This window comes from Mastacembelus armatus, chromosome 16, assembly GCF_900324485.2.
Source record: "Mastacembelus armatus chromosome 16, fMasArm1.2, whole genome shotgun sequence".
Classification (NCBI taxonomy): Eukaryota; Metazoa; Chordata; class Actinopteri; order Synbranchiformes; family Mastacembelidae; genus Mastacembelus; species Mastacembelus armatus.
In genome coordinates, this window is record NC_046648.1 from 8,095,382 (window position 1) to 8,107,500 (window position 12,119).

Consider the following 12,119-nt stretch of genomic DNA (forward strand, 5'->3'; position numbering starts at 1 on the left):
GTGGTGGCATTTTCTCTTGACATTTCAGATGGGGTAACCTCTCCGAAATGTAGGATGCAGCACTGTGTCCTGTGCCATTTTTCCTCCAGGATGAACACTAACAGATATTTATAATGTCAAATTTATATACTTTTATTAACCTTCTACTGAGTGAATCCGAATTTTTCAGGAAATGCTGGCAGTTGTCAAAGCCTCATTAAAAGCTTTCGATAACTGAAATGGAGATAGTCCTGTAGACTTCAAATCAGTCAGTGTGTTTCCTGCACATCCAGCAGAAACAGGCCAACACAGGCATCCTGATAGGCTGAGTGAAAATAGGTTTACAGCTGCATCGAGCTGCAGTAGAATATTCATTTTCAATATCAGTAGTACTTTCAAGTAACATGAGGCATATTCAACCACAATATTAAAAATCTTGCTAGTAGCTTTAATATTAGTAATATCTATTAGCATTAATTAGCAGCATTAATTAAGTTTCTCAGCCATTTGGAGGTGGAAAGAAAAGCTGTAAACTCATCTTTGACATATTATCACGTTCCAAAATTGTTTTGGCAAGCTGGTTGGCATGAGGTTTATTATTTAGTCATTTAGCAGACATAGAATTAACTCTACTTTCAGCTCTGTTAGGAAATACATGGGTCTTTAGCTGCTAAGAGCTTCACTATGAGCCAAGTGAGAGTGAATCATATAGCAGAGTTGTGGGCTTTAAAAACAATAATTTGAGAGATGCTAAGCTCCTCTATAGAACTCAGTGCAGCAAGTAATACGTAATCCGATTCACATATATGTAGTAACAGAAACAGAATAGAAGTATTGATTACTGCTGCTTGTAAAAAGGATTAACCTAATTAACCTAATTAAATAAACCATTCAATAAATATATTTTTAAATATATGTAGGACTTTATTTTGAAAACACCCTGCTTTAATTTATTAGTGTTGCTGGAATCCACATTAGCCTATCAGTGTTAGTTTTCGTCTGACGCTCTCTAACAGCTCACATTTTAATGGAACAGTAGTTCATGAAGTACACACAATGCTCATGCATCAGTCTGTCCCTCTATGGAGCTGACACTTCACTTTACTGAGGTTATTCACTGTTCATAGAAATTTAAGTCACAAAAGCGTCTTTGCTCATTTATGTTTCAACCACAGTGCTGATGTCTTTGTTTTCTGTGCATTTATTACACTGAAACTAACTTGAATGGTCTGTGATCCAACAGGCATGTCTGTGGTTTCTGTGGTTCACATGTGACTGGCCACTGAACAAGGCTGGCAGCAGTGATTTATTTAATTTTTAGAAATGTATGGAAAGTTGTCACATACAAAATTAAGAGGATGCTTCACAGAGGCATCTGAACAAATAAAATAAATAAATGCATTAATAAACAGTTTGCCTGCTTCAGGGTTTTCATCCACTTTTCTTTTTGACAATAGGACAGTGATAAAATGACTGAATCTTAAAAATGTGGGGCACCTAACTGTAACCATGCATGAACATATCCATCTTAAGAAGTTATTTTGCATTATTTTTGTAACCAGAGGATTCTTCTGTTTTATCAAGAACAGTATTAATGATGTCAAGATTTTAGTGTACACTAAATGTGCATTTTAATGCTGATGTTTTAACCAGAAGGAATGAATGTGATGAAATAAAAAAAAAATGTCTACCTTCCTAAGAGATGGTACATAAATTCAGACTCTCAGATACATTGTTATTACCTCTTTACATCCCTTGATTTCCGTTGTACTGTGCACACAGATACAGAATAGGTCTTATCCAGCCAGGATATGCTGTTAACCATGCGTCATTCTGTTGTTTATAAGGCCTCGCAAATAATGATAATTTAGGCAATCATATTAACAAAGTGATCAGATGCTAGCAACATGAAGATGAAAGATCGCCTGTGGCACTAAAATATGTAAATAGTGAATACAACATTGTCTGTGGCAAGACAGTGTGTATAGTTCTAAGTGAAATTACATAATAAACTGTATTGTTTCATGCATTTGGAGAATGCAGACTGCAAAACTTACATGTCATATTTTTGACATATTTTTAACTCAACTTAAGAATTATGGTGTTCCTTGCACATAGTTTCTGTGAAATTCAAAGTTAACATTTCAAATGCAAGAAAAATGTGTGAATGTGTGAAAAAGAGCATTAGTCAGTCATGTTATCGAGAATATATAGTCTATTGCAGTGGCAGGAGAGAGTGGTGCTGCATCCTGCTGCTTTGTCCCTTTTCTCTCTCTCTCACTCTCTCACTCTCTGTACACATGTGACAGTGTGACAGAAAGAGCAGGCTTTAATCAGGTTTTGACAAGGACTGAGGCCTGTACAGGGCAAAGTCAGCTGAAGCTACAGACTGAAGGGTTCAACTTGAGCATTGCAGCAGAGATGGGTGTTGAAGCACTGTGAAGTTCTGTCTGACTGATAGTTGGCACCGTCATACAACCAGAATCACTGTACGTTCAATGGGAAATGACCTGAGCAGCATCAATATGCACACTCAAAGTGAAGCTCTTTTAACCATGTGTCATGCTGCATGCAATTGTCATGCAATGCTTCATCCTCTAATTCCTTCTGTTTTGTTCCCTCTCTTTACTCTACAGGAAACGAAGCCCATCTGCATCCAGGGATCCAAACCAAAAATACGACCAAAGGGAGGGGGGTGACCACTCACAGTATGCCCCGACAGACGGCGGCATGCCCAGATCACCGTCTGACTATGGGGATGGGGACCCTCGGCGGGCTCCGCGGGGCCCTCACATGTACCCAGACATGGATAGAGCACGGATGGGCTACCGGGATCGGCGAGGCCCTGGACGCTGGCACTCCCAGGAATACCCTCTGGACCAGGAGCTAGATGGACCACCGAGCGAGTATGACCTCCAACGCCAGCGCCAGGAGGAGTTCCAGGCTCGCTACCGCAGTGACCCCAACCTGGCACGCTATCCTGTTAAGCCACAGCCCTATGAGGAACAGATGAGGATGCATGCTGAAGTGGGCCGTCTGAGGCACGAGCGCCGCCACAGTGATGTCTCCCTAGCCTACACGGAACAGGACGACCCAAGCCCCATCCGGCTGTCCCGACAGCATCTCACCGAGCGGCGGCCACCTATGGGACAGCGGTCCTATTCCGTGGACCGCTCCTCCCCTGGGCCCATAGGTCCTGGCCTTGGAGGCCGCAGGACCTCTAACCACAGCCCACCAACGCCGCACCGTAGCCCTGTGCTGGGTGACCAATCTGGGAACCTGCGGAGAGGAGACATGGGTTTAGGCGGGGATCCCATGAGGAGGCAGCAACACCACTTGGACCCCAGTTCAGCTGTCCGCAAGACCAAGAGGGAGAAGATGGAGAGCATGTTGAGAAATGACTCTCTCAGTTCAGACCAGTCAGAGTCAGTGCGCCCACCACCCCCTAAACCCCACAAAACCAAAAAGGGAGGGAAGATGCGGCAGGTGTCTCTAAGCAGCTCAGAGGAGGAGCTGGCCACCACACCGGAGTACACCAGCTGTGAGGATGTGGAGATAGAGAGTGAGTCAGTCAGTGAGAAAGGTAGGGGCCACACACAACACCAGCGACGCTCAGTCTGCATTTTCAGCTATCTTCAGTGTATATAGAGAGTTTTATTTAGCATGTACTTATTATTGTACAATGCAGACTGCTCAGATGCTTTTTCATACAATTTCTAGTACTACTGACACTATTGTAAGGAAAGTCAGATTTCATTTAGTTATTTTATTGCTCTGTTGCTATGTCATGTTGGTATTAATTCTTTAAGCAGCTCTTTACTCAGATATAACCTTCAGATTCCCCAGTCTACAGTTTATATGTGTGTATGTTTTTGTATGTGTATTTTTAAGTGTAGGGCTCATTATTTTCATTTAACATCCGAACGTTTTTTGAAAACATTAATGGCATCATAATCACAAATGAATGTGTGTGCTAAATTTGGGTAAAAGTGTAATTCTTTTAGAAAACCTGGCATTTACAGTAAGAAAGCAGAAAACAATGACCCCTACTGATGTTCAAAACACTGTTGTGTTTTATGTTTATCTGTGAATTTACTCTAGCAGCTCCGGTGCCTTTGAGGAGGAGCCTTGTGCACTCAAGAGACATGTTTTAGTGTGAATGGGTGGTATGTGTATGGCTGTAAAATGAATGTATGTTACTGCTCTCAAGGCCTTATTCTTTTGCTGCTGACTTATTTATATATAAATATATAGTTCATGCTTCTGTCTTCTAGTGGACAGTGGTATGTAACTGACAATCTCAGAGAAGCATGGAGAGGGACAGAGTTGTGGGTCTGTAGTGAAACAAGGTTAGATGAGCTAATAATAATTTCATTGTAGTTTATTGAATAGTTGTATGTTATCATCTGCTGCATAAATAAATGGATAAATGGACGAAAGGGCATACGGTGACTATATGTTTTCCTGCAGCATACTATAATTCCTCCTTAGCCTAGACCTTTTGCCCCATATGGTTTTGTTACCACCCATGCCACTTGTAAAGCAGCCCATTACCACATGGCAATAGGATTATGGTTAAGTTCACAGGGGATGTGTCCAAGTCTATAAACATATATTGGTAAACTAACAGTCAGAGTTACTGAATTCAGTGCCACTTTGCACAGAATAAATCAACATAAAAACAATAGAAAACAACATTTTTAGGCTGTTAGCTTCTTGACTTCTTCACCTAGTTGACAATTGTCTTAATTGCAAATTGATTTTATAGTCAAACATGTAATTACAGAGGCCCTTATGCTACAAATGGTAAAAGTACCAAATAGAAAGAACAGTTGACAACTGGAGTAAAAAAAGATAAAAAGAGGGAAAGCTCAGGAGCACATTTTGCTTTTTTCAGTAGCACTAGGCCAGAGCGCCTGCCACATACTTACAATGTTTAATCTAGACTTCAGTTGGTCTGCTCTGTTATGTAACTGTTCTCCTCACTAAGGGAAGCAGCACAGCACCAGAGCTACATTATTGATGTGGGAGTTTCCAGGTTTGCAGGTAGCCGTGAAACAACAACAGGGAGAAATGTTGTTTTGAGGGTCAGAGTTTCTGTTGTTGTCTATCTGCCTCCTCTACAGCCCAGCCTACGTAGGAGAGAGGAGAAAACATAGAGGTGATTGACTGACCTGAGTGTGTTTGGCTTTCCATTACTAGCTACAGAACATCCTCAGACAGCTGATTATGCGGCACTACCTTTATTTAGGTATAACTGGCATCTTGACTAATTCTTGACATAATTAAGGCTGCTGTGCATGCAGGGAATCTGGAGTTGTTCAGAAAATTATACTGACTTTATTTCAAGCTTGTGTCCTTGTTGGCACTCTGTCAAAATACTTATGTAACAGAGCAGTGAAGGGATCCACTAAAGATCTGAATATGTGACATTGTGGAGTGTAATAATATAATCAATAAAAACAATAAATACAGTCAAATATATAATATAATTTATAATATGTTTATGTATTGCATTAACTATAATAATACATTAACTAAATTCATATTTTGATTAAAATTTAACAGCCAGAATATGTGGATTTAAGGTGCAAACAAAAGTCAAATTAAAATTCTGTAACCCAGTTGGATGCTTGATCGTTTTTCTGACAACAGAAGGCTCAAGCTGACACTGTTGTTGCTTCAGAATAAGCGATTTGTTGATGACGCAGATCAAAACAACGTTTGCTCTCCAGATTGAAAATCCTGTCCACCACACCATTGTTTTCTGTTGGTTCTGTAGGACAGTGTTTTTTGTAGTTTAGCAGTTTTTGTAGGTGAAAACAATAAACACTTCTATCTATCTATCTATCTATCTATCTATCTATCTATCTATCTATCTATCTATCTATCTATCTATCTATCTATCTATCTATCTATCTATCTATCTATCTATCTATCTATCTATCTATCTATCTATCTATCTATCTATAGAACAAAACATACTCAAACACCAATCATGACTTACAGCACAACCACATTTCATTCTGAAAAGCTGCAAACCCGACACTCTTCGCTATAGAAGGGAGCAATTATCCTCATCAGCAATGACAAAAGGCCAGAAAAAAAGAGCGCAGCTATGCAAAGAACATCAGAGAACATCAGTGGTAATTGCATGTGTGGCCAGAGCAGGAAAGAGATGCAAAATAAGCGCAGAAAGCACCTTTTGGCCATATGTGGGTATCAGCATGTTGGGGTTTGTGTACTCAGGGTGACTGGGCCTGGGAAGGGGTTTGTAACATCAGGCTAAGCGGGGTGCATACCACCCTCTCAAATCTCCAATATAATGAGGGGGCCACTAAAGAACCAGGAGATCCTGAAGGAGTAAGAAGGAGGGATGACCATGAAGAGGAGGAGACTGGAGGAGAGAGGGCGTGCCAGCTGTAATAGACCTGGCTCATGCCTGTGAGCACTGGAGACAAATTTATCACGATGGCCTCTCCCTGTGTTTTCCTCTTTATTGATTCTCCTGACATGCAGTCTCATAATAGTGCCGAACAGACAGAAAAGGAGAGGCTGGCTACAGCACAGAGGTGGACATTGTGTAATGACAGCCTATCTTACATCCTCATTAATAACTTTTTTATTTTTTATTTTTACTTTTTTACCTGAGCAAGTCTGTTGGGCTTGCAGTTTGTGTCCTCAAAAACTCTCTTATTAATTGAACTTTTTATTAAGTACCTTAATTGCTGCTATATTTAAGATAATTTAGTCTTAAGCTTTAAGTTTTAAGATCTCTGTCTACCACAGGTTTGACACTATCACCTTCCTAGCATGTGACTATGTTTAAACATACACACTGTTTCACCCCTGTCTCTTTTTTGTTCTCGCCCCTTGAATTGTAGTAAAAACAGCATCAATAATTAATGATCCAATTAATAGTTTACACTGGTTTTTATTGAGCTGTCAAAGTGATGGAGAGCCTACTGGTGGTGAACTCCGCCACTGCCTGCGCTCTGCCTCCGCCCTGAATCAGCACTTTGCGAAGCTTTGGAGCCAGGGCGAAGCGGCAGGGCCGGGTGCAGACTGCTGATGCTCACAATTTATGGCCGTGATGAGTTTCCTGCTCTTTGAGAAACCATACAGTGGCTTGCTGGAGATCAGCATCCAATTGTGATGTGCCACTGTTAATAAACGTTGGAGAGAGAGGGAGAAAGGTTGTATGTGCTGCCATGCTGGCACCCACTCAATTTCACTTTGACTGACATTGAGGGTGGGCAGGGGAGGGGGTTGCTGGAGGTGGGGGAGTGCGACGGGAGGAAGAACAGACATAGGTGAAGATGCAAATTCAGTATAGCTATAGCTCTAACTTTAAACCTCTCATTGTCTCATCATAAGGTGATTTACATAATTTACATGTTTTTCCTTCTCCCTGATCATAACTCCAGGCCTTAAGCTGTCTGGACTACCATGGAAAATGACTTATTTAATAGGGAGTGTCTACCATACTGCACTGTGCTCTGGTGTTTATGCTGCTAACAGAATAGTAGTTGCAAGGCAAAGAGGCTAATCACTGATGTCAGCTGTTGGTTAGGGGGGCCACAGAGGGCAAAGCCTGTCTGGAGACATGCATAATGTTTTATCACAATGCATAACTGTGCACAGTACATAGTTGCAGCTTTCCCATAGACTGGTGGACGGATAGTGACAGCGGAGAGAGGGATGGAGGGAGGTTTGTTTGGGTCGGACAGTCCTTGCAAGTTAGTCACAACTCTGAAGATGAAGAAACTGGTAACTGTCAGAATTGGTGGATCAATCCCAATCCTGTCCTGCCACATCTTTAACTGATCCCCATGGACAGGCCAGCACAATGATGGATTATATATATATATTTTTTACCTGCAATTCTAAACTGCTGCCATGTTGTAAATCAGCAATAACGTTGCTGTTTTAATCAGTAGCAGAGGACAATAAAAATAAAACTCACGTTGCAACAAACCTGCATTGCCTTTTAAAAAAATCACCATCGTTGGTATGTTAGGTGTGGCTATACTGTATTTATTTACAGTGGCATTATCTTTATGCAGCATTCTTCTTTAATACAGCCTCACTGAAAATCCCCTCCTCTTTACCCTTGTGTGCTCCAGTCCCCCACTGCTTTCTTCTCTACATCCAGAAGCATATGCAGTCTATTTTTATGCTTTTCCATCAGACTTCCCTGAGTTTCTCTGAGATTGAATCCTCAGCCAGATAATGCTTGAAAGAAGCCTGTCCTGTATAGATCCATTAGGTTGTACAGCTCTTTGTAGGGGAAGTGAAGTGTGAGAAATGTGATGTATATGGCCCAAGGGCTGCGCAGATGCAGTATTTTCAGATTACCTTACCTGTGCCCTCAGCCCTAAGGTTCCCTACAGCTACATACAGTTATGAAAGCTCCCTTGAATTCAAGTACTGTATATTAACGGCACATGAAAAAGTGGAGGACCAGTGTCTTCTGAATGCTTGTCAGGACCAAATAGGCTTTCTGTATTGTTTAAATGACTCTGACTCATCCTTTATAAGCTTTAATAAGAGTGATTTCATTAGGACCACTTCTTAATTCACCTTATTACTGAATTGTAAAATTACTTCTCAGTGTAAGCAAATAACATTTAAATGACCGTTGCCTCAACATAATGGGATTTTAAATGCTGAGATATGCAACACGCCAAGGTCTGGGCCCAGCAGCTTCTCAGCAGTCAGACACCAGCACGACTCCCACACCTGAAATTATTTTTTCAACCTTAAACCCACTTTGCTGCTCTCAATTGGAAATCTTAGCACTACCTTTAAATTAATTATTTTTCTCTCTTTTTAATTAGCTTGGATTTTTAATCAAATTGAAAATCCTTTTCACCTCGCCTTGGTGCATCCATATGGGAAAAGAGGGCAAATCCTGTACAGTGACAATGTTAGTTCTGATGCTCCAGATGAAATAGATGAAATACTTACATAGTTTCCATTTTTCTCAAATGGTGTCTTCTCTTTTTGAGTGTTTCTAGTGCTTAATGAATCACAACAAGATACTGCAGGGTTACAGGTCTTGATTCTTCATTCTTAGGAGGCTGGACACGGTAAATTCCTCTCTCACCCATCAGCTAGATTGATGAAAAACTGAAGAAATTGTCCCAGAAACATCCATCCTGTAATTGCGTTATAGCCACTAGCCCACTCTGTATTTCTGAAGACTGTGTGGTCACTGATGGTAATACAGAAGTTGTAATCAGAGCCTCATCTTTAAAAGCTCTCCCTGGTGCAGTTTAGATTGAGGTCAGTTAAGGCTATGTGGCACTGCAATCTGAATCCCCAGTTAAACACATTAGAGTGCTGCCCTGCTCCCTCCTACAGATGCGGCTACTGTAGGATAAGCTTTCAGCAGGCTAACTGTGTTCGAACAAAATGTGCATTGTTGTCTACTTATTTGAACCGGGTCCTGGAAAGAGAGTTTATACTATAGATTTGCCCCTCTTAAACAATACAGGGAATAATACAGAACTGTATTACAGTTACATTACACAAAGAACATGAAGTCCTAAGACACTGTTGTTAGCTTTGGTGATAAGCCACAAAATCTTGATGTATCTTATCTTGTGATGAATATAGTTAGTAGATGATGGGCCAAACAATAGCCACACACTAGACGTATGACATTTAGTGTGTGAAATTGTGCCTTTTGTCTTTTTTTTCCTGTGGAGTAAGGTTTTTATTGTATGTGTTTTCATTTAAATTAAGTGACAACCCAGAATATAAGAAATGAGACTATATTATCACTGTTGCATTAATGCTGGAATTTAATCATATATATCTTTAATTAATTAAAATAATGTCCTGGAAGACAATTCCTTCCCTTTAAGACAAAAATCATAGGTACTAAGTAATTCATCCATCCATGCATCCATCCATCCATCCATCCATCCATCCATCCATCCATCCATTATCTATACCCGCTTATTCCTTATTAGGGTCACAGGGATCTGCTGGAGCCTATCCCAGCTCTCTTTGGGTGAAAGGGGGGTACACCTTGGACAGGTCACTAGTCCATCACAGGGCCACATAGAGACAAACGGTACTAAGAAATTTTGAATCTCAATTCTCATAATAAGTCACACCAATTAATGTGACAATGCAAGCAATTCATTAACATTTTTAATTCTGATGTTTTATGATGTCATTACATTAACGTCCTGCCATGATGTGCAAGCAGATCACATTTCAGATTCTGAAACCCTGAACTGTCTGTTGGTTTGACTGCAGCTATCGTGGGCCGTACATGTAGTTTTCCACCTACCACTCAGTGACTGCTTGATTTACTGCAAGTTCTGCAGAAAAGGAGAGGAGGAATAAATACATGGTTATGAATGTCAAAACTAGGAATTGTCTGATGACAGTGCAGGCTTGTGTCCTTTCTTTACTGTTTAGTTTAGGAGGTCAAATTAGGTCAAATGATCCTTCATGAGTTATTATCTGTGTTTCTCCACAGGGATTTTAGATTTGCACATGATGGTCACCTTTTGAATTTGAGCAGTATGTGTGAGAATGTGTGTGTAAATGTTCGGATGCCTTTTTTAGTCCTATATGTCTGTTATGTATGTATGTGTTAATGTCTGTACGTTGTAGTTTGTGGTGTCCTCACTGGTCCCTCTTGCTGTCCTCTCTCGTGTATGTGCGCCCCTTACCCCCACCTTACAGGAGATTTGGATGGCCATTGGTGGGACCATGCATCTTGGCATAGCAGCGAGGCCTCCCCAATGTCTTTGGTGAGACATGTGGAGCCCTGCCTTGACCCTTGCCCCCTGCCCTTTACCCCATCTCTCTCTCCCTCTCTCTGTCTCTCTCCTCCCCCATCCCCTCTTCTCCCGGAGTCTTTTGTCATTTCATGTTTCCTTCATTTTATTTACACCTTTGCATGTTGTTTTTCTGTTTTTCTTTCTGTTTTTATCCCACACCTGTAGGGGACAGTCAAAGGGGAAAAAGAAAAACTATTGAGCAGGCATTTATGTCCGAGCCAACACACACCTTATCTGAGAGGCAAAAGAAAATGGTGCGCTTTGGGGGACACTCATTTGAAGAGGACTTGGCATGGTGTGAACCACAGGTTAAAGACTCGGGAGTTGATACGTGCAGTAGCACTACCCTAAACGAGGAGCATAGCCATAGTGAGAAGGTACTGAGACAATCTAGCCTGCATTTTGTTATTATTTATGACCTACCCATCCAGTCTTTGTTTGCTCTCTGTCACTAAGTGTAAATAGGTGAGATGTTTGTTTTTTTTTTTTTGGTTTTGTTTTTTTGTTTTTTATTTTACGTTGTATAAATTGATTTCTCTTGCGATTCCGTTCTATTTGTTTTTCGGTTACTTTTGGCTCCACCTTGCTTGGTGTTGCTGAAAAGGTCTTTTAGGGGCACCCTCTTTGCTTGCTACTTGTACTTGCTGTTTTGCTCCCCAAACAGAAACTACACATCTCACAGTAGTTGTAAAAGAAGAGCAATGACACACAGACACAAACCAAGGAATGTGGGTCTCTTCTAGTTGCATGCTCATTCTCCTCCATATGTTGTGTTCTTGCTCTGCAGCGGTCCTCTTTAGTGTAGTAGGAACACCTTTACTCAGACCCGCCCCCCTCACTCTGCTGCCCTACCCCACAGCACCCAGTCCAGACAGAACCTGCCTCCTGCCCAACTTTCCACTCACTTCTATAGCAAAACTAAAATGATTGTAAACACACACAACAGGGAAAATTGGATTTGTTTTGCATTAAAAAATTAAATATTTGTTTTTCTTTTTTCCCTTCCACTGCAGCATCTCTGATTTCACCTTATCTGTGTCTCATGGCTTTATTCTGTGTTGTCTGTTTTTCATCCTTTTTGATTATGAAACTGACACCTCATGATTTCCCTCTTTTGTTCTTGTATTATAGATGACCTTCCCCCCCCCCCTTTTTGTTGTCTGCTTTCCCCTCACTACTCCAGTTGATGTTGGTTGTATGTGTCTAGTGAAGCACTGGAGTGAGACTCTGGTCTTGCTGCTTAGAAGAGCTGATTTGAGGAGGAGTGTTGGGACTGCTTGCTTTACTCTGCATGGGGCGTTGCATGAAGCTCACTCCACCCTCACACTGGCTGGT

The 12,119-nt window shown here is 41.1% G+C and overlaps 1 protein-coding gene across 4 annotated transcripts in view; it reads left to right on the top strand.

Annotated features, from left to right (window-relative positions):
• rims2a (regulating synaptic membrane exocytosis 2a) overlaps positions 1-12,119 on the top strand; it is a 123,508-nt gene that overhangs the window by 55,349 nt on the left and 56,040 nt on the right. For 3 of the 4 annotated variants that reach the window (XM_026293157.1, XM_026293156.1, XM_026293158.1), the window contains 2 exons: positions 2,616-3,562; positions 10,950-11,161. In XM_026293157.1, coding sequence (XP_026148942.1) covers positions 2,616-3,562; positions 10,950-11,161 — 1,159 coding nt within the window. Of the gene's footprint in view, positions 1-2,615; positions 3,563-10,949; positions 11,162-12,119 lie in introns of those variants that run through there. The other variant, XM_026293159.1, reaches the window with a different exon arrangement.